This window comes from Musa acuminata, chromosome BXJ2-4 (genome assembly GCF_036884655.1).
Source record: "Musa acuminata AAA Group cultivar baxijiao chromosome BXJ2-4, Cavendish_Baxijiao_AAA, whole genome shotgun sequence".
Lineage (NCBI taxonomy): Eukaryota > Viridiplantae > Streptophyta > Magnoliopsida > Zingiberales > Musaceae > Musa > Musa acuminata.
Window position 1 is genome coordinate 7,224,729 of NC_088341.1, and position 22,771 is coordinate 7,247,499.

The 22,771-nt window shown below is 35.8% G+C and overlaps 1 protein-coding gene across 4 annotated transcripts; it reads left to right on the forward strand.

The window, feature by feature from the left end:
• The first annotated feature begins 1,084 nt into the window (after positions 1 to 1,084).
• LOC135582855 (clustered mitochondria protein-like) lies at positions 1,085 to 21,603 on the forward strand. 4 transcript variants are annotated; one of them, XM_065103414.1, is made up of 29 exons: positions 1,085 to 1,224; positions 1,847 to 2,102; positions 3,221 to 3,282; positions 4,248 to 4,437; positions 4,527 to 4,658; positions 4,915 to 5,074; positions 6,122 to 6,315; positions 6,417 to 6,518; positions 7,482 to 7,617; positions 7,785 to 7,913; positions 9,142 to 9,556; positions 10,434 to 10,538; positions 11,358 to 11,476; positions 12,695 to 12,803; positions 12,890 to 12,982; positions 13,686 to 13,817; positions 13,916 to 14,086; positions 14,159 to 14,245; positions 15,318 to 15,452; positions 16,955 to 17,110; positions 17,187 to 17,255; positions 17,654 to 17,812; positions 17,922 to 17,978; positions 18,051 to 18,091; positions 18,231 to 18,350; positions 18,449 to 18,758; positions 18,841 to 18,948; positions 19,620 to 19,691; positions 20,753 to 21,603. In XM_065103414.1, exons 2-29 carry the CDS (start codon positions 1,847 to 1,849, stop codon positions 21,257 to 21,259), a joined length of 4,326 nt encoding a protein of 1,441 aa, XP_064959486.1. In that variant the 5' UTR covers positions 1,085 to 1,224; the 3' UTR covers positions 21,260 to 21,603. The 4 variants fall into 4 exon arrangements, with proteins under 4 accessions (XP_064959486.1, XP_064959484.1, XP_064959485.1 ...); XM_065103412.1 differs by having other exon boundaries at positions 17,922 to 18,091; XM_065103413.1 differs by having other exon boundaries at positions 12,890 to 12,976; positions 17,922 to 18,091.
• The last annotated feature ends 1,168 nt before the right edge of the window (positions 21,604 to 22,771 follow it).

Genomic DNA, 22,771 nt, shown 5'->3' on the forward strand with positions numbered 1-22,771 from the left:
GCAGAATTCCAGCATTGGTAAGGTATTTCATTCTCTATATGTTTGAGGCACCTTCTATTTGCTTCCTTAAAGATGAATTGATCTAGGAACTCAATGATCATGTTTCATTTGCATATTGTCATGTTTCTCAACCTCAGTTTCTAGTCTTACCCATGTACTTAAAAGTTACCCTTTGCCAACTAACTGAAAACATGAAAACCAGGTTTAGTTCCCTCGATTTCTTCCCCTTTTCTTTCTATTCAGAGGATTTGAGTACATAATTCCTCTAATACAATTGTGTCTGAGGTAACCATTAACCATTAGTGCATGATCATGTGAATGTGGCATTTCATTAGCATCCAAGTCTTTTGAGTTCGTTGGGTTTAAATTGGAATCAGAGTGGACAAAAGCTCAACCAAGAGTGCATTAGCTTGAAGTTTTTGCTCAACACAATGGGGATAAGAGAGCAAAGCTAATTCATGAGCCAAATATGTGTATTATACACAATGCTAGTGGGTATTATTTACCGGTTGGATCAAAAAGATGATCTGAACCAGTGAATTTTCCTTCGGTCTGACTTTAAACCTATTTTGACTTTGTTAATATCTTCTTCTTTTCGATTGGTACATCATTAGTACTTAGACTCAACATCAAGATTTATGAACTTTCTCTAACAGGCACAAGAAGCTCAAAGACTTGTGCTTCCATTCAATGCTCAAAGACCTCTGCAGATTAATTGCACAAACTCACAGCGTTTCCAGGGGTGATCTGGCCCATCATCGGCTCGGGGAAGTTTCAGGGGTGATTCAGTCAAACCGAAATAGCATTTTTATCGCCACGCATGCCCTCGCACAGCCACTAAGGCCACACACACAAAACCCTTCGCAGAAAAATAACACAAATATCCTGCAACACTTCTCCCACCCCTTCAAATATACATAGATAGCTTATCCCACAGTTCAGTGGCGAAAGTAATTTGGTCCCGTCGGGTCCGCCTGTGGGGCCATAACTTGGCTCAGTTATGTGGTGGGTTTCTTCTGTAACAACTTATATTATTGCGAATTTGGAAAGCCACTCGCTGTTTGCCGAGAATAAAAAAAAGAGGGCTAAAACTCCGAAACCGTCCAAAGGTAGAGGAAGGCCTCTCCAATCATCGTCTCTCACTCGGGCGCCGCCGCTTCTTCCTCCCCGTCCCTTTTTCTCCCATTCCTTCGTCCTTCTGATCGCCGCCTCCTCGGGTTTCTGGTAATCCTCTCGCTCCCCTTGGCGCCTCTCTCTTCTCGAGGAGGTTCCCTCGCCGATCGTTCTCTTGGTAGCTCAATCGGAAGAGTTCCGATTTCCGTAAGGTCTTTCTATATGCTTTTGCGAATTGGTAGCCGGATTGTGCTCTTGTTATTTGCTAATTTCTTATCTTTCCTTTCTTCGTGTCGTTTGTGAAGGGGTGTTGTGATTGCCAAACGGTTGTTTCTGTTGATGAAATCTCGATCAAGAACGCTTTTGGCCTCTGTTTTCTTTCTTCTTCTTTTTTTTGTGTGAAAGCGTCTGCTGCTGTGTTATCTTCTCTCTTGTTTCGATCTATTTGTTGTTGCTTTCGGCATGCTGAAATATGACCGATGGTAGTACTGTCGCCATTACCTTCATATGGATGCAGAAGTTGTCGTGAATTCTTTCCTTTCCTTTTTCGTTAATTTTTAATTATAGTTTTATTTTCTCATTCTGTTTAAAACTCTTTGAATGAGTTGCATTGAACTTTTATTTTCATGGCAAAGCTTTTTATTGCCTTTTTGTCTTATAAAGAGTCACAATGGAGTGGGAGTTTTAGTGCTTGAACTAGTGTATATTCTTTAAATGACATTATCTTTAACAGATGGGTGGAAAATCTAACAAGGGAAAGAACAAGTGGAGAGCATTGAATTCCACTCCTGTTACTTCCTCAGAATCACAATCAAAGCCTCTTGATCCATTGACATCACCCAACGATGGTTCTGAAGCTGCAAAAGTATCTAATGGTAATGCCAATGGAGTTGAAGAGGCAAGGAATAAATCTCCTGCAGCGGATAGGAGTGCTGGTGACAAGGCACAGAATTCAGATGCTCCAGCAACAACCACCGATCAGGCAGAAGGTGCACTTCTTGTCCTTCATTTGATGTTGTACTTTCCATCATGCTTTGTTTGCCTCTTTTGGAATCAAATGAGTTTTTGCCCCAAAATAACAATTTATGCATGTTCATTTTTTTGCTCATCGATGTTGGACATCTCGTGACTTATTACAAGCTAAAAAGTGTAGTTGGTTCAATAAAAACTAAATGCCGTCTCCACAAAAAAGTTATATAATCAAAATCCTCAATTGATTTTGTTGCACGTAACACTCCAATCATTTATCCTTGGACCTTTTATCAGATATCCTGCTTTATTGTTCTCTTGTTGTTGTATTAATTTTCCTTTTTTTTCTCATTTCTGTTTCTTGAATGGATTTGTGTTTCGATTGGCTTCTTTATGTCCTTTGTGAAGAGAAGTGTTCTAATTGCCAAACATTGTAGTTTGGATTAAAGTTTATGATTGTATAAGAATTTAAGTTGCAACTGTCCTGGTCGTTATGGATCAGTGTGTGCCAGTCTGATGGCTAACTAGTATGCGAATTAGACAATTTCACTTGGTTCTATCCAAAGTAAAGCTGTTTACCTTGTAAGCTTACTGCACTGACTTTCTGGGTGATAAGCTGACCATCATTGAACTGTATTTATCATCTGGTACCAGTACCTATTATACTTTTTTGAAATCTATTTTTTCCTCTTGTTCTTCTCTTCTCCCATTGCTATTTATTCTCTTTCTGCATTGTCTTCTCCACATTAATGTCATTGCTCCTCGTCCTCCTCCCTCTCCTCATGTGGTTGGGTTGCCGTCTCTCCTCCATTCTACAGTATCATACCCTCCTCCTCTTCCTGTTGCTCACTCTCTGCTTTCTCTACTTGTAGCAGATTCTTTGGTACCAAGCAGTATCAACTTGTACCAACTCTCAGTACACTATATATTGCCAATACTTTACCACGGCTGATATTGTACAAGAGCAAGATTTTGATCCTTGCTATACTCCTTGTTATTGAGCTTGTTTGTAATATTCATAACATGTATTGTATATGTCTTTTAAGGTATCTAAATGCTACTGCAATTAATTTCTTGTTGGAGCTTTGCAACTAAAGCTAGCAAACATTATCTTCCTTTTCTCTTTGCTGCTAAGCAGGTGAGCTTCATCTCTACCCTGTCCCAGTCAAGACACTTTCTGGTGAGAAACTGGAGTTACAGGTTAGTTGCTCAAATATAGATGCTGGTGACACCTTTTTTCTGTGGCTATATAATCACATTTTTGGAATGGCATGGAATTAGTGAAGGGAACTTTTAATCTACTATACAACTTCACTTCTTTTTGCTGCCTTTGGATTCTAATTGACACTTGTAGTTACTTTACACATACAATCATATGAACATTCATGTTCTCAGTCTTGTACGTGCATGGTTGGATTTCTCATTGCCTTTGGGCATGGACATGTGTACATTATGATAAATAGCTTGTGGAGGCTTTGCTCTTGCTATAACAAGTGAGACCCCTTTTTCATTTTTCCCATGTCAGTTTCAATTGAATTTAACTTTGAACTTCGAGACACATGAAGTTCTTGTGGTGTTATCTTTTGCATGTTTACATGAACTCACAACTGCTACAATGATGTTAGATTGTACTACTTTCAAACTAGTCGTACAGGTGATATGGCAAGCTCCTTTCTGTACTCGGTTTTGGTAAGGATTTGGAACCTATTAGAGGCTTGACATCACTAGTTGTGAGATTATGCTAAATCTTTATTGTCTTGTGTAGTTGATTTAACCTGTCTTAAAACTCACTTGCCCTTGGTCTAGTTGGTTCCCCTCTACCTCTGTTTGTTGAATCTCTATAGGGTGTTGCTCAGTTTTTTGACTTGTGTAGTTGTCTATGTGGGATATTTCTCTCCTCTGTTACAGAAATTGATAGAAGATGTAAAGTGGCCTGTGGCTCAGCCATTTAGCTTTTCCACTGCGTCTTTACATCAGAATGATTGTAGCAACAAGAGTAGGTTATTGTTTCTCAGTCTTGTGTTTTCCTTGCTGATGTCATTTAATCTCTTAAGTTTCTTTCCATGATAAAGTTCAAGTTATTGATAAGCCTTTTCGATTGCATAGCAAATTAATTTTTGTTTGTAATCAAGTAATCATGTGTCAGTTTTGGTTTTGAATTTCAGCTAAGCCCAGGGGATTCTGTGATGGATATCAGACAGTTCCTTCTTGATGCTCCAGAGACATGTTTCTTTACATGCTATGATTTGAGGCTGCATACTAAAGATGGTTCTGTTTATCATTTAGAAGACTACAATGAAATTTCTGAAGTTGCAGATATTACTATTAGAGGTTGCTCCTTAGAGATGGTTGCAGGTGTGTAGACTTAGTTACTGCTGATTTTTATCTATTGGTTTTTGTGAATTTTATCAGCCTAATTAGCAACATTTGACTTTATTTTGCAGCACTATATGATGACAGATCTATCAGGTCTCATATTCGCCGTGGCCGGGAATTACTATCCCTCTCAAATATGCAAACATCCTTGTCAACATTTCTGGCTTTGCAGCATGAAAGTGCACAGCGTAAAACTGCAGGTCTCTCTATGCTACATGCTGTCCAGCAGTTGTTTTTTCACTACATGTCTGGTCATCATGTTTAACTACTATACTAAGAAGTCCATAGTTGTTTCTGTCATAATTAGTTTTGTTTGATGTTTTTACATTTTAGTATCTGTTTTATGCTTGTTACTTTTTAGCATATCTTATGTGCAAATGATGTCTTTTGCAATGCAATCATGCTTCATTTTCTTCATTACTCGTGCATTCTGATTATGGATTCTCCACTATACAGATGCTGTAAAAGTGGATTCTGCAGAGCATGATGGATTAGGTTTCATGGAGGATATTACTGGCACCCTTTCTGATTTAGTGACATCACCTTCATCTCAGGAAATTAAATGTGTTGAAAGCATTGTTTATTCCACTTTTAACCCACCTCCAAGTTACAGGAGGTAAATTATGTTTTTGTATAAATTTCTTTGTTCTATTTCAGTATTTCTGATATTTGTTTTTAATCTCCCCGTATTAATTGTTCATTGATCTTTACTTAGTTGTTAATTTAACTCATGATAATTGCTTCTTAAGATGTAATTTCATGCTGTCTCATGAACTTCCCATCTAAAAGGAATTAAAAGACAAAAGACCAAAATTTTCATTCTTAACCCCGGAAAAATTCCAGAATTGCATTATACTTCCTGCAAAACGTGAGGTTACCTAGATGCAAATCCTTCGTAAAGTTGAACTCTATCTTATATGCTTTCTCAGGGCATACATACAAACTTCAAAAATTTTATTTCTAAATGTATACTCATGATGGGATTATAAGTTAAGCTCATAGTTCAAGGGTACATATGCTATTTCATGCTTCTCAGGCACAGATAAGAAAGACAGATCTAAATAAAAATAAGTGGACTCATTTTACTACCTAGCTTCTATGTATTATTTCAGATTTGTTGTGCTATATTCTGGTGATTTATGCATTAGTTGTGTGCCAAGATATGTTTTATTCTCTGGTGCAAGATGGGAATGTTCTATCATTTCAATAATAAGAAAAAACTTCCCATTCTTGGTTGCGTGCTGTTGCCTTTCACTTTGATATACTCTAGCTATTGATAGTAATTGCACCCTGCTATTTGCTTCTGTTGATCCATTTTCATCTTGTATACATATTTCTCACCAACTAACCAAAAAGAGCAGATGAGAGATAATTGATTTGTTTTGTTGGCTATCTTTGAGAAGAGAAAATGGATTTATTCTGTTGGCTCTCTTTAGGAATAGTATCCCAAGATACGTAGGTCTATTGTATTTAATATGACAGGCCTGTTGTCTGTTGCACAAACTATCGTTTTCATACATCTGCGGTGTTGATCGTGTAAAGAATTGTGTGCTTGTTTTTGCTTTTATGCAATATGGAAATCTTGTTTTAATCATATCTATTAGATATTCAGTATGTATCTGTCGCCACTTATAACCTCGATCCATTTTGCTACGTTTTGTAGATTGGTTGGAGATCTGATTTATATGGATGTAGTGTCACTAGAAGGAAAAAAGTATTGCATCACAGGAACCACTAGAGGCTTTTATGTGAATTGTAGCACAAGAAGTAGTCTGGATCCAAGCCCATCTAAACCTGCCCGTGAGGCAAGCACCCTAATTGGTTTGTTGCAAAAGATTAGCCCCAAGTTCAAGCAAGGTAGCTCAAGTTTTTGTATTTTTGTTAACTTGTTTGTGTTGAAGCATTAAAATAATATTCTTTCATTGTTCTCAATTCTCAACTGAACTAGATTGTTGCAGGTTTTCATGAAATTTTAGAACAGAAAGCATCTGCACACCCTTTTGAAAGTGTCCAGTCTCTTTTGCCACCAAATACATGGCTGGGATTATATCCTGTTCCAGGTATTAATAATGTGTTATGTTACTGAGTGTTTAAATTCCTATTCATTTTACAGCTTTTCTCTATCATTGGCTGCATTGATTTTTATGTCTATATTTACCATATATATATACATATATTGTTCGGTATTTCTTCCAGATATTTAATTTTACAGTCATTGTTACACCTGGTTAATTAGCTACATATCAGCAGACAACTAAGGGTTTGTGTTTTACAGTTCTCATGAGCTTAAGGGAGACCAGCCGCTTTCTGATGTCTAGATGAGGACAATTATTAATTTGTTCTCATTTTCCATATATTTTTATATAACCTGGTCACCATGTGTCCTAATACATGATCGTCAGCTATTGTGCAGTTTTCTTTTTCCCTATATGTTAAATTGTTTTCTCAAAGAAATTCTGGTGCTATTGCTTTCTTGGCACCTTGTTCTGACCACCCTTAGGATAATCTCGAATCTTTAGTAATTAGTCTGACTCCTTGAGTTGTTTCCCAATGCAACTGCTAGCAACTTGCTTATTTAGATATAATAAAGCTAGGATACACTCATTTTATTAAACCATAGGTCAAAAGGAGATTTAGGAACTTTTTAAAGACTCTGGTAAAAGATAGGAAAATAAAGCAAGTTCTCAGTTGCTGAAGCAGTGAAGCTACTACTAAAATATGGTCAATTTGTTGAGAGATACATCCTTGAGGCCCCTAATCATATACAACTTTATTTGAAACTTTGTAGTTGTATGTAACATGCACAACTTTGTTCTTAGCTTCATTTTCACTCTCAATCGGTCAAACTTATGTCCTCTTTGTCGGACTTCATACTTTCATATGTCATGGTTTCATAAGGGAATCAGAAATTGTTTTAACTTTTGGTGCCTCTATCTTCCAAAATGCTCAGCTGTCTATATTCAGTCAGTAGATTAAATTTTACCCTTTATTTTTTTTTTATGAACTCAATAATTTTTTTGCAGATCATAAGAGAGACCCAGCTAGATCAGAGGATGCTCTTGCTCTTTCATTTGGAACTGAGCTTATTGGTATGCAGAGAGATTGGAATGAAGAATTACAATCATGTCGAGAGTTTCCTCATAAGACTCTCCAAGAAAGGTTTGTTTTTATAATTGTATATGTGATTAGGTTTGAACTCTTTCCTGATTTCTTCGTCACTTTCCGCTGTCTAACTTCTTTTGTTAGTCTTCTGCTGAGAACTGTTTTTCCAAGGAGTCGTATAACAAGTTACAGTTTTCTGACTTAAAGTTACTATTTTGTTTCAGGATATTGCGAGGAAGGGCTCTTTATAAAGTGACATGTGATTTTATTGATGCAGCAATTAAAGGTGCAATAGGAGTCATTAGCAGATGTATTCCCCCTATTAATCCAACTGATCCAGAGTGTTTTCATATGTAAGTTAAACTAGAGAAGTATGTATTGCTAATGTGTTTTGTAAGTTTGTGAATGTGTGTCGTTGATCAATAAGTACTTGGTAGTATTAGTAATATCTCTATGGAAAAAAATATATCTGTAGATGAAACATCACCATGATGCACTTGCATTGTGGATCAAATGCAGTTTGATTGAAGATAAACTCGATGACATGAAGATGTAGTTTTACATTTTTGCACAAATATGTTCACTTTATTATATTTAAAATATTTTCTGATTCAAACGTTGTGTTTCAGATGTTGTTTGTTCCTCTACCAAATCTGAGCATGTAATGTGATGTGGAGTAATGATGCAGTTATTTTACAGTAGATAAGCAATATAACTAGTAGATAGATGATGGGCAAACAACTAATATAATATAACATGGAGGAATTATGCAGTAATTTATATAATCCTTATATATAGATAGATGGATGGAGAGACAACTATATATAGATGGCCTTTAGATCGACATGGAAGATGGAGAAATCTCTGTTTGGGCTATAATTAACCCAAGGATCATGGATTGGCTATCTAACCTGATTTTGAAGGTTAATGTGAATTTGCCACCATTTGAGTTCCTTTAGATATATTGTGATATTTTCTGCTATTATGTGATAGCATGTCTTAGAACTTCTGTTGTATTGGCAAGTAGTCAGCAGGATTGGAGCTGATTCACTTGGTGAGAGAAACTTTATACTTGTCCCATTCTTATTGTTCATTTAGTTAATATATCAGATTGTGTTGGTTGTCAACCTTCAGTGTTTTGTGTAACTGGGTTATACCATGGAGTTTTTTGGTACTGACCTACCATTTTCTGGGAAGTTAGGGATCATGACTCAGTGTTATTATTACTATTATTATTATTATAAATTCTCAAGTGCAAATGTTTTGTTATGTCTATGCCAGCATATGTTCAAAAAGGGTCTGCATGACTTCTTTTCCTCAACCTTGGTGGTGCCTGAACGAATAAAATATTTTTTAAATATCATTTGCTAGTCTTCCTTCTGATGAATGCCGTCTTTTGCTGCAAAGTGTGCCATTTAGCATTTGCTCCTTGTATCACACACATCCTCCAGTTTTCCTTTATTTTTACATATTTACATGGAATTGTATATTTGTGCTATGTCCCATGTAAAATCTTCTTGTACATGTTTCTACACAACACTAGGTCTTTCTTAACAAACTCATCTGCTCTGTCTTTTATAGGTACGTGCATAATAACATATTCTTTAGTTTTGCTGTGGATGCGGACCTTGGATATATATCCAAAACTCTAGAACCAAATCTTCTGGCTAACTCTCGAGATGCTGCTGGGAACTGTGAAGACAAAGTTCTCTGTAATTCTTTAAGAAGTACCTCTAGCAATAAGTTGCCTGGGGCCACTGGAAACTCTGGTTTGTGTACGTCGACAAACTCAGACAAGGAACAAAAACAAGATGTTCCAGATCTTACAACTGATGCATCTGCTGAGGTACAGATTACTGATAGTGAGCAGGCCACATATGCTTCAGCAAATAATGATCTGAAAGGAACCAAAGCCTACCAGGAAGCTGATGTCCCTGGACTTTATAATCTTGCAATGGCTATCATCGATTACAGAGGTCATAGGGTGGTAGCACAGGTGATCTTGGAGACCCTTCTTTTTTATTAGTCACCTTTTGCTCCTCCTTTTTGTCTTGGGAGCTCTTTATCTTAAAATCATTATTTAATATTCTCTTTTTTGTTTTATTTGAAAGTTAATTCTCAATGGACTGTAATGCATATGATGGCTTTACTCACCATCTTAGTATTAGCTATATTTGTAGTTCACTGCTGAAAAATATTTGTGTATTGCATGTCCAAATTGCTTGTGATGTTTATCCGTTCATTGTTTGTTAATTTATCAGTTCATTGCTCATGATAGTAGAATAGACAGGTATTCTGGGAAAATCATTGATACGAGTTTTCTTTTGCTTTTCTTTCTGGGTGGTTGGCTCATACATCTGAAAGTTTCCAAAGCACTATTTTGCTAGTTTTGAACTTGGTTGTGGTGTGTCCATCTAGTAATTCATCCCTTAGGAGCCTTTTACTTCACCATTTAATTAAAGAAAAATATCAACCGAAGGATGTCTATATCTAAGAAAGAAGAGCCACAGGCTAACAAAGTGTATAAAAGGCACTACATCATAATATAATGCTGTGCCTTCTGAAAGTTCAAAGGGAATTGAGAGTTATTGATCTTATAATCTTCATATTTTCCATGTTTTACTGTACATCTAGGTTCATTGGAAAGTCTTGGCATGCCAACATATGTAGTTTCTCCCATAGATAGCATGAAGGTGGAGGTTTTTTATTCTGATTCTCAGTGGTATAATTGACGACAGTGTTTGCCTGAGATGCTTTTGTCTATTGTCATCAATGTTTTATCACTCTTAACAGCACCCAAGTTTTGAATCTTTTTTAATGGAAATTGGGTAAGTCTCAGTGTTTTCTGGATCTTATATACACTCTTATTCCAGAGCATCATTCCTGGTATCCTTCAAGGAGATAAATCAAATTCGCTACTGTATGGTTCCGTTGATAACGGCAAGAAGATCTGTTGGAACGAGTCATTTCATTCCAAGGTGAGTCACTTGTAATAGCTTCTTAGAATAATAACATTTCTTTGCTTTTTGGCCTATTTTTTGTTTTTTATTGAATTTGTGATAAATATGTTGTTATTTGTATCATTGGATTTTGAAACTTTTTGGACGTCCTGTTGACTCCATGTGGAAGTCAAAGGCAACCATCATATATTTTTTTTTTTTTTTTATGAACTTGATTACTCAAATTAGTCTCTTTTATAATTTGCAATTTGCTTGCCAACAAATTTATGAAAATTCAAAATCTGGCCTTTTGCTTAGAGAATTTTGTGGCAACTAGAAAAACAATGCCCAGCAATTATGGCTTCTATAATGATAGCTTATTACCTGCATTTAGTTTCTAAAGCAACCACATGATGCTAAGGTCACTCTGTAATTACATTTTCCTGCACTTTTAGATATCAAATTGCTTAGCTATCTAGTTTAGCTCCCCTGAGATAGTGACAGGTGAGGTTGGTTTGATAAAATAGAAGGACCTCCTGGTTCAAGATAAGTGCACGTTCCTGATGGAGGGATGGACTTTTGCAATTCATTATAGTATTCTTGAATAATAAGGATCTATAGATATTTTCATCAGTCTACCTCATTCTTCTCACAACATAAGCATATCTTAAAGATATAAGGTTGTTGATGCCGCTGATGTAATGGTTACATATACAGGATTTTGGCATAGTTTGTGTATTCTTGTGGTCTGCTCAAACTACTAGTTTCTTTTAGTATTTCCATCTCTTAATTTAACTTCACTTGACACCATTGTTCCATGAACAATCTTGTGACTTATCATTTAATGATGTTTTGTAGGTTGTAGAGGCGGCTAAACGGCTCCACTTGAAGGAACACACAGTCTTAGATGGTTCTGGCAATGCTGTCAAATTAGCTGCTCCAATAGAATGCAAGGGTATTGTAGGTAGTGATGACAGGTAACAAATTTTGGCCTCTTGCTTATCTCAATGAAGTTAGTTACTCTGGCAGTATTATTTACCATACTGGTTTTGATACAAGCACACCTTATTTTATTATATATATATATATATATATATATATATATATTTCAAAACTGAGAAAAGGAGTGTTTTTTGATCATTTCCTTCCAAAACTGGATGGCAGATATCAATTTCTTTCTTTTTAGGAGTTTTATAAAAATTTTGAGTATAAATTGGACCCTCTTATCTTTTTTGTGTGTATACATTTCTAGAGACACTCATGCATAGAACAAACACAAACACAGGCACAAAGCAAATACATACATTTAGTGTACACCTTATAGATGCATTTGATGCATGTAAATAGTTATATACATTTGAAAAAAAATGTGTATTTTCAAGTATTTGATAAGATATGCCCTTGTGCTTTGCATTATGTGTGCATGCTTGGGCTTTCTAATTCTATGCCTTTATTTCTGGAACTTTGTTACATTTTAACCATGCAACGTTGCAAACTTTTATATTAAGATACATGGGATACACAATTTTTTAAATCCCCTGGTTCACCAAATCATTGTGATTGTTTTGTTGGACTACATGGTTTTTAACAGTGATTGGTCTAGTTTCATTTTATTTTCCGATTGAAGTTTTTCAAGACACACTAGATCTAACATGATTTTTTTCTTTTTGCATCATTGCATTCTTTTGTCTTTTGTGGGCCAAGCAGTACTTCTAAAACAACCTACTAGGATTTTGCAATAATCTTAGGAAAGACAAGCTAGAAGATGTTTTTCTTTTACTCTACTTTTTTCTTTTAACGAGTCTTAGGGTGTTTCTTGAGTTGTGAAAATGTGGTTCATTTATATTTTTTAGCTAGTTAACTTCTTAGTTCACCAAAAAAAATTCAATTGTATGTTCTTGGAAGGCCTTAAATATGAAAAGGTAGGTCTTCTAGGTGAAATTGGAAGGCTTTTGCCACTATCATATGCTTCATTATTGATGTGTATTATATGTTTTATATTTATGAAAGGCTGATTTATTTTGTATTCTTTGAATTGTTTTGAAGGTTTATGGTTACATAGACTAAATGTTGAGATAAAATACACTGATCAATTCGCATAGTCATATGAATTGATCAGCGGAGTTCAGACTAGACTAGCATAGTTAAAATTTAAAATTTCATGTTGTTTCTATGATATTTTGCTATATCCTTAGGCACTATCTTTTGGATTTGATGAGAGTGACTCCTCGTGATGTAAATTATATTGGCCCTGTGCACCGGTTTTGTGTCTTGAGGCCGGAGCTTGTTGCTTCATTTTGTGAGGTAAAATCATCTTCGTTAAGAAAAAAAATTTTCATGATTGGAAGCAGAGATTCATTATCAAGTCTATCATCACTTACATTATCCAGGCTGAAGTAGCAGAGATGTCACAGTCTAGTGCTAGAACCACAGAAAAGGTCCCAGAAGCACCAAATCAAGATTCTACTGGTGCTGATGTAACAGTTAGTGCTATCAGACCTTTTTTTCCCTGTGGTGACAAATTATTTGTGTTGAGTAAATTTTTCATGTTGAATATATTCTGTGCATGGCATTTATTTTTGTTAGCATGAGAATGCATTCACTAGTATTGCCCTGTGGGACCATTTACTTGTAAAATTGTGTTTATGGTAAAAACCACTTCACTTTTAGAATTACAGTATAGTAAAAAGTTAAGAAACGGGTAGGCTGCTTTCTCTTCTGAGAGAAGTGCCACTGTTTTTATTGTGGTACTTCTCCTATTGTTTGCTCAAAAATATTTGCCTAAATTTGGTTGAGATAACTGTTGTAAGGTCATAAAAATGTCCACTTCAATGGTCCTTGCACCACAAGTACTATATGTACAAACAAAGCATGGATTGATCATACTGGCTATGCCACCACATGCTATTATTCCAGATAAATAGGTGTATCATGCCAAGTTCTTGATTGTGTGCGCATAGGACTGACATACAATGTTGGGTGCACATACCAGGCATTAGCCGTGACATGCGCCTGTGGCAAGGCATGTTGTCTGTGCTATTTTGACAGGTCATCAGCACTGCAGTTGTCCTGACAAGGAAAATCATTTTTATTATTGCAAGGAAAACATTTCTATTAATTTTTTATGTGAAAACGATGAAAAAGATCTTGTTATGGTTCTAAATCCGGAAAATTATATCTTTGTAGGATAGTACAGATGTCCACATCAAAGCAGATGAAGAATGTGCCTCTGCACCTTCTGTGCATAGTATTTCATCTGAGGAAATACTTTTGAATCCGAATGTATTTACTGAATTTAAACTGGCAGGCAATCCAGAGGTAATCTAGCTTAACTGATAGTTTACTGTAGGTCTTATCATACTTATTTTTCTTGGCATAAACTATATCTTGCTTTTTTTTTTCCTTTCTATTATTAGGAAATTGCTGCAGATGAAGCAATTGTTAGAAAAGCTGGTTCTCATCTTGTGGATGTGGTTCTCCCAAAATTTGTTCAAGATCTTTGCTCTCTTGAGGTCTCACCCATGGATGGCAAAACTTTAGCAGATGCATTTCATGCTCACGGAATAAATATTCGCTATCTCGGAAAAGTATGCTTCGTTGTATAGTTTGTGTCTGTCACAAGCTTTTCATGTGCTAAATCCCACCGTTTTGGTGACCAGGTAGCTAATATGGTAAAGCATTTGCCTCATCTATGGGATATGTGTTCCACTGAGATTGTTGTTAGGTCAACAAAGCACATCCTAAAGGTACTTTCTTTTGTGCCATCTAATTTCTTTCTGTATATCTTGATTCATAAGCTACATGGATGTATAGAAGTTCTAAAGGATGGTGTAGTCAAAACCAAGGTCTTCAATTTCGAATAATATCATTCGGTACGGGCAGTACGTATCGGTCTGTTAGCAAACCGGTACACGGACCGTCCATTACCGGACGGTATATATATATATATATATATATATATATATACCGCTTGATATACAGTATCGTACAGTACCGAGCGAATGTCGAAACTTTGGTACGGTACGATATTTCAATCCTTGGTCAAAACCTTTGAGGAGATGCTGCATTCCTTATGTTATCAGTTATGAGTAATATGTTAAGAGTACAATCTAATATTTTCAAATATGATTCAGCAGTTAAGTGATGTTGCACATATCTGATTTTGATTTATTAATCGTGCCAAAGAAAATTATGTTCTTATTCTGTTTTGCTTATTTTAAGAAATAGGGCAATCAACAACATATCTTATTGAAATTAGTTCCTAGTCCTGGCCCTCATAAGAGGAATCTGGAAAGTCAGAATTTGTGCTGGTCATACTTAAATATGCACATGTTAATGCACAAATTCTGTGTATATTTTATCTTTATGTGTATTAATGTGTTTATGTCTATTTTATTGGAGATTACCAGTGTAGTTGCAGTTATGGCTTTCAGGATACTTTGTATTCATATTCCCCTACTTTTGCAAGCATTTTGATATTCATTTGATGCTCTCCAGTTCAATTAGCTTGATAGTTTGTTGACTGTAGATACCTGTAGTGGTGATATTAGATGTTAGTCATATGTTTTGTCTAATAAAGAACAATATCCTGTTTTCAAGTACTTGAGTTATGATAGGCATTAGATACCTATCATTTCTTTAGCTGATTCCTCGTTTGCTAATAGGTGTTGATATAATGAGCCTCCCATGCTACTTGCATAGGAATGATGCTAATAAATAAAGTTTCTTATTCTAAAATACTTTTCTATGTTTCCTCATTATATATTGCTAATTCACTCATTTGTTCACTGGATTAATTATTATTTCTTTTGTTTGTAGGATTTGCTAAGGGAGTCTGAGGATCATGATCTTGGACCAGCCATCACACATTTCTTTAATTGTTTTACTGGGCATGTTTCACCTGTTGGTGCAGAAGATAGTTCAGACAATATTCAGTCAAAAGCCCAAAAGAAGGTACAAAAAATCCCACCTCCTCTTGTTTGCATCTATTGCAAAATTTTCTGTTGAAATTGTACTTCTCATACATGATATATTTTTGTTTTTTCCTTCATTTTATTATGCCTATTCTTATTGATCTCTTAAGCACTTGGATGTCTATATACTGTCATCATATTGAAGTAAAGTAATAGGTTTCAATATGTAGATGGCATCGAGTTGATTCCTCTTCTCGCGAGGCATGTGGAACTGATGCCATCGCTGTCGTCGCCATTGTCGTTCGATGCCACCTATCTCTCTTCTATGCTCGCTCCTCTTCTTCCTTCTCCTCCACTGCTTTTTTTCCCTCATTCTTCCTCTTCCACCACCTCCTCCCCTTTTCCCTTCTCTTGCTCCACGGCCTCCTTCCTCTTTTGCTTCTTTTTTTCTCTACCTTCCTCCTCCCCCATTGTGCATTCCTCTTCTCCTTCGTCTTTGAAACACTGGTATGTCCCGGTGTGTCATGTGTCAGTACATACTGGTCCGGCCAACAACCATTATGGGTCTGATACATGATATGACAATCCTTGAAACCAAACATCAAATCTCATAAGCATTCCCCATGATGATCATCTGTTAGCATACTTTGTGTCAGCAATCTCTATATCAATTGACTGATCCAATGTAGATATTTCTAAAGAAAAAATATATTATTTGAAAGCTCCTCTTTCTGATTTCTTTCAGTCCACTGAATATTCCTGTGCCTCTTGGAAGGTTTAATGTCTTTTGGATTGTAAATTGAGGTATGGTAGAAAAATGTTAAGAGGACATTTAGATAATTAGCTAATACACACCACTACCTGTGCACTTATCTCTCTTCTAGATATTATAAATTTGATTCTTTGTGCACTAATGTGTTTCATAAACAAAGTGAAACTTGAACATGAAGATGTTTTAAGGTGTCTAGGTTGTTTTGGCTGTAACGTAGGCTTCTCCACGATCCAGCTTGAAACCTGTTATAGTGTGAACCATTTGTACAACATTTAATCTTCCACTTTTCAGCCTTTGCATGAGTTTAAATCTCGAAATAGATAATTTGATACCTGTAATTTCCTTATCGAGCTTGTTTCTTGCCTCTGTAAATGTTATCATGAGTCGTGGCGGCTTTTCCTGATGGAAAAAGTTCCAACAATTGGGGAAAGCGAGAACCATTCTTGCCTAATGGTGTAGGGTCAGTCCACCTTACAGTTCATGTGCTTTGAGGTTTATTGGATATCTTAATTATTATAAAAGGCTCTATAGTTATACTTGGTTTCGGTTATGCTAATTAAAAAAAAAACTTGTCATTCTTGGTTTCGGTTATGGTTCTAAGATTTTCAGAAAACACTCTTTGTTTATGCAACTTGTCATGATATTGTTTCCATGCCTATTACAAACAAAAGGAAATGCACCCTTGGGATTGTATTTTAGTATTCCTTTCTGATACTAGAATGTTTTGTTTATGATTAAATTCCATTATCCTTCTACATAATCTCCATCAGGCCGAAGAAAACCACCAATCTCCTCGTAAGCTCATAAAGGGTCAAATGAGTTGGAGCCATGGAGAATTTTCTATAAAGGATCACTTAGCACATATGCGTTTAACCTCTGAAGGACTATGGTCCCGCATTCAGGAATTTGCAAGATTTAAATATCAGGTATCATCAATCACTCACCATTTCTATTCACAGTTAAAATTGTCGATCTAATAGTTTTGACTTGTCCTTTTTGAAGTTTGAATTACCAGATGATGCAAGGACCCGGGTAAAAACTATTGCAGTTATTCGCAATCTGTGCCTAAAGGTTATACATCTTTTCTCCTGTTATAAACAGATATTTTTCTATATACCTGCTCAGTAAGAATTTTTTTTTTATATTTTTGTTGTCCGATTGGGATGGCAATATACTTTCTGGTTCTTTATTGATTGATCTTTTGCCTATTTCATGAATTGTTATGGTTTTATTTATTTGTACAATTTTCTTAAGCATACAATTAGAATAATCTCTATTTTTTCTTAGTTGTCTACTATGAGGTATATGTTTATAAAAGCAACTAAGTTTAGTTATTCATGATAAACCTTGGTGTTTGTGTGGTGGTTCTTTACTAGTCGCAGACTAGTGTTATTGAATTGTCTATGCTTGCTATTGCCTATGGTAATAGGATGTCAAGATTATTTATCAGATTTTTGTGCTTGCAACAGGTAGGGATAACGATTGCAGCACGAAAGTATGATCTTGATGCTTCACTTCCATTTCAAACCTCAGATATATTGAATCTTCAACCCGTTGTAAAGCATTCTGTTCCAATATGTTCAGAAGCAGAGAATCTCATGGAATCAGGGAAAGCTAGGTTAGCTGAGGTACATACCATGAGGCACTAATAAAAAGAACTTTTTTCTGTGTGTTTGCTTGCATTTATGATGTACTACTGTCATTGTTAAACTAACAAATGATGCTATTTTGTTTCAGGGACTGCTTAGTGAGGCCTACACCCTTTTTTCTGAAGCCTTTTCCATACTTCAGCAGGTAGGCTCTTTTCTTTCATGTTTCTTACTTGTACTATCATTCGGAGTTCTAAATTTTAGTTACATGTTACAGATTACAGGTCCTTTGCACCAAGATGTGGCTAGCTGTTGCCGGTATGATCCGATATTTTACCATGTATTCTCTGTTAGTCATTGATCCTGAAATTAAACCGCATTTGTGTTTGTTATTTTTGATGTATGTTAATTTTTATGACATGCTCTTCTTGATGATGCTTGTTTCTTTTTTTCTCAGGTATCTTGCAATGGTTCTATATCATGCAGGTGATGTGCCAGCAGCAATTGTGCAGCAGCATAAGGAACTGATCATAAATGAGCGATGTCTTGGTCTAGATCACCCTGATACTGCTCATAGGTATTAACTTGTCTTCTTTGGTGTTTTATTTGATATATTAATGTCCTTCACCATTGCTCCCAATTTGAAACTGATAGTTTGGTGTTTGGGAATTTCAGCTATGGTAACATGGCCCTTTTCTACCATGGTCTAAATCAGACAGAACTTGCTCTGCGGCATATGTCTCGAACACTGCTTCTACTTAGTTTATCATCTGGTCCTGATCATCCTGATGTTGCTGCAACCTTCATAAATGTTGCTATGATGTACCAGGATATTGGAAATACGAAAACCGCTCTCCGTTACTTACAAGAAGCTCTTAAAAAGAATGAACGGCTTCTCGGTCCTGAACATATTCAAACTGCAGTGTGTTATCATGCTCTTGCTATTGCATTTAACTCTATGGGTGCCTACAAGCTTTCTGTTCAGGCATGTATCTTGAGAAATACTCATTGATTTAGCTTAAAAGATGATGCTAGTATTTGCTGCTAACTGGTTTTTCTGATGGCAGCATGAAAAGAAAACTCATGGTATACTTGTTAAGCAGCTTGGAGAGGAAGACTCAAGAACACAAGACTCAGAAAATTGGATAAAGACATTTAAATTGCGTCAGCGACAGGTAAATGCAAGTTTCAATGCATCGGTGATACTGTAATGATTATTTTCTTGTCTGCTTCATGAGTAAAAAAATACTGCTGCTGCTAGTGGTCGGCATCAGAATACTATACAACTGAGAGAATACTAATTAGGATCTATATATTTAGATAGTATTGGCTAGAAGGTTTACCTTTTCTTTTGCACAATTCAATGAAAAATTGCTTTTGATGTGGGCCTCAAGTTAGCATACTATTTGACTGGCACTAACTTAGCATGCCAAAGAGGGAGTAGAAGAGAGGTTACCTCTCTGTGTTGTTGAAACTTTACAATAACAAAGACATGAGAGGTGGTTCTAGCCCCTTCTATTAGTGAAGCAAATCCTTGTGACACTTAGCAAGTAGGGAAATTAGAAGCAAACCCTTATAAGACCTAGCAAATAGGGAAATTAGCAGTGATCAAGGTAAATCTCCATTCTTTTTCTAATAGTATAAATGAACATTTAAAGTTTATGGAACAGTTTAGATCAGTTAAGTGTTCTTAGACCTATATTTTGTTAAATATCACCATCAGTTCTTTCAAAGATTATGGTAGGTTTTGATCGGCATGTGAACCCACTCAGTGTTTACTTTACATTCTGTTGCATTTTCACTCTCATGTTTAGATGATTTGATTGTAACACTTTTTTTGAGCCAGGTGAATGCACAAAAGCAAAAAAGACAAGCTCTGGATTCAGCTTCTGCCCTAATGGCTTTTAATATTTTAAAGGTCCATATAATTTTAATCTCCTATATTAGAGTTTCTTTATAAACATTATGCTTATGCTGAGTTATTTCACCATTCGATATGTTCCCTGATATGGAGAAGTGCAGACAATATCATCTACCACCAAGACTTTATGCTCTGCAGTGCTAAAAATGCGTCAGAATACTTGGCTTTTTTGCTCAGATTTGTTCGATAAATCTCTAGTCAGTCATTTGAGTTAGAGCAATATGATTTTGCAGTGTTCTTTTTATATGTTTCATTTTAGTTACAGACGACTATCTTAAGTACGCCTGTCTTCATAATGTGTATGCCAAGTTTATAAATAGGCGGAAATATGGATAAGGCAACTGCCCAAATGTCAAACTAGCCCTTTCCTATTGAATGACATGTTTACTCTTGTTTTGCTTTAATGTCCTGATAGTAATGCAGGTACTTTGGGCTTCATGCCTGTGTTATTGATTGATGCATTAGTTTTCTTGAAAGTAATGCTATAAATATATAGGTTAAAAGACTAGCGCCGTTAGTGCACAACCTATGGCAATATTGTAATTGCCTAAGTGCATCTTTTCATAGTGTGCTGCAATTTAGGAATTAAACCAATTATCTCCTTATATATTTATGCAGTCTTTACAAACAGTTTTAAAGTTTAATAACAACAATTGGTAAATATTAGCTCATTCTGTTTTATGATTCTAAGAGTAGGTAGGTTCATAATGGCTCCTTGTCTACATTTGCACCATTCCGCACCTACACTGTTGTTGAGTCAGTAGAAGACGATGCCTTTTTCGGATCAATTGAGATCCATGGATGACCATCGGTATGCTGTTGGTTAGTTGCTTGTAAACGATGAAGTGATAGATGCATGCCTAAATGACAGTAATTTGCATTTCTCGAAGCTTCTTCCTACTGGTTTTCTTTAAGCTATAAAAGATGAGCTAGAACCTTCTCTTTTTTTCCTGCAGTTCATGCATTTCCTAGTCTCAATATTCAGCCCCCACATAAATGATGCACCTCTACCACAAAAAAGTTTGGAATTTAACATACCTTTTCTTTTGCTTCAACAGGCATATCCTGAACTGCTACAAGCTTTCCAAGTTGCAGCCAGATCTGGGAATGCGAGCACAACAATAAATAAATCTGTTGCTGGTGAGGCTCTCCTTCCTCGTGGAAGGAGAGTTGATGAGAGAGCAGCTCGAGCAGCGGCAGAAGTGCGTAAGAAAGCTGTGGCCAGAGGCATTCTTGTACGCCAGAATGTAAATCCTGTCCAACGGCTGCCCCCACTGTCACAACTTCTCAACATCATCAATTCAGGTTCTACACCCGAGGCTCCAACCAGTGATCAAGCACATGAACCCAAGACGGAACCCAGCAGTGGGCCCGTGGCTCCAACCAGTGATCAAGCACATGAACCCAAGACGGAACCCAGCAGTGGGCCCGTGTCTGATGGCTCTGCTGGAGCCAGTGTTGCCAATGGATCAAATCACGGAGATCAAGTTCCTGTTGGATTGGGGACATCTTTGGCTTCTTTGGACTTAAAGAAACAGAAGTCCAAATTAAAGGCCACACTATGAGAGGAAGGCAGAAAATTAGTTTTCTTTATCAAGGCTAAACCATGGATCGTCACAAAACTGATTTAATCAGGTTCGTAGTTCATTGAGGAATGGCCAACTGGTCGACACTTTAGTCGGCATCCAAATTTCTTAATATGGAGGCTGAAGCCTGATCAGCAGAAGAGACGCTAAAGTTCGCCAGTTGATTTTTCTTTTTTCCTCCTCGATGATTTCCATTTATAAATCTCGTTGTGTTAGATTCTAAATAAAACCATTATTGCAGTTTCTTTTTAGGTTTCATTAGAGATAAGTGGTTGTTCAGCCTGTGACATCTTTAGAGGTTACATCGGATCTTGTTCCCTTGATACAGGTCGTTTTTGAGATGTTGTTGACGAGTTGAGCATATCCTTAAAACCCTTTCATTTTGTTGTGGTATTACGTTGATCGATTATTCGTAGACCGTCGAAGAATCTCTCGTTCATGCGTGTCGTGAACAGAAATGCATGTCTGAAATGTTTTCTGGTTCTGCTGTTCACTAATGGCCGAGAGTTTGATTCACATGGTGTCAAGAAACACTTTTTTCTCTGATCGAGAACATTTTCCTTCGAAGAATTATTCTTGGGAAATATTCTTCGTAAGATTTGTAAGAATGTATACCAAATGATTTGGATTTAGATTTCTAAAGAAAGAACCACTAGATTAATGTTATGTATAAAGATATGCTGTTAATTTATATATTTCCTCTTTTTTTTCTCTTTTCGTAATATGAGACTAATTTTTGCCTTCTTCCCATATTATTATTATTATTGTTATTATTATTATTATTATTATTTCCTAAGAAAAGTAAGATATCTGGGAGAGACGAGTGTGATGAGCATTCAAAAGGGTTACTTCTGAACCATTAACTGTCTTTCTTTCTTTTATGTGCAATCTTATATATATATATATATATATATATATATATATATATATATATATATATATATATATATATATATATATATATATGATGGATTAAGAAAGAATTCAAATTAGAAAATACATATGTTCATAGTTATTGAATTCAGATGGAACTAACTGATCAAATAAGAAAAACTGGAAGCAGAGCCTCAACTACTAATTAATGTTTATGTTATAAAAGGATGAAATACCTTAAATTTTTATTATAAAATGCTTTTTCATTGTATTCCAAAGGTTTTGGATTTAATTCTTGTGCATATTTCTTTTAACTTTATATAATATTTAATTTATTTGGTGACAATGTATTATTAGATCTTCTTACTTATATTTAGGGTTCGAAGTCTCATCTGCTGATTAGCTTAGTTGGTAAATACTTATTTTCAGTAAAAAAAATTCATCCTATTTTTTTATTTTATAAAATTTTATTTTAGAAAACACATCACTTATTTATAACTTCTTTTAGAGGTGAAGAGTCAAGTCGAGTTCATTCATCATCATCCTCCTCCTCCGGAGCTGCAACATGTCGATGAACTTGAGGACACTGCTGCTCCGGATCTACAATTATGGCGTGCA

Coding starts and splice junctions, on each gene's coding strand:
- LOC135582855 (XM_065103412.1), top strand. CDS start 1,847: ATGGGTGGAAAATCTAACAAGGGAAAGAACAAGTGGAGAGCATTGAAT. Junction 6,316..6,416: donor TAGCCCCAAGTTCAAGCAAG/GTAGCTCAAGTT, acceptor AGATTGTTGCAG/GTTTTCATGAAATTTTAGAA. Junction 6,519..7,481: donor GGGATTATATCCTGTTCCAG/GTATTAATAATG, acceptor ATTTTTTTGCAG/ATCATAAGAGAGACCCAGCT.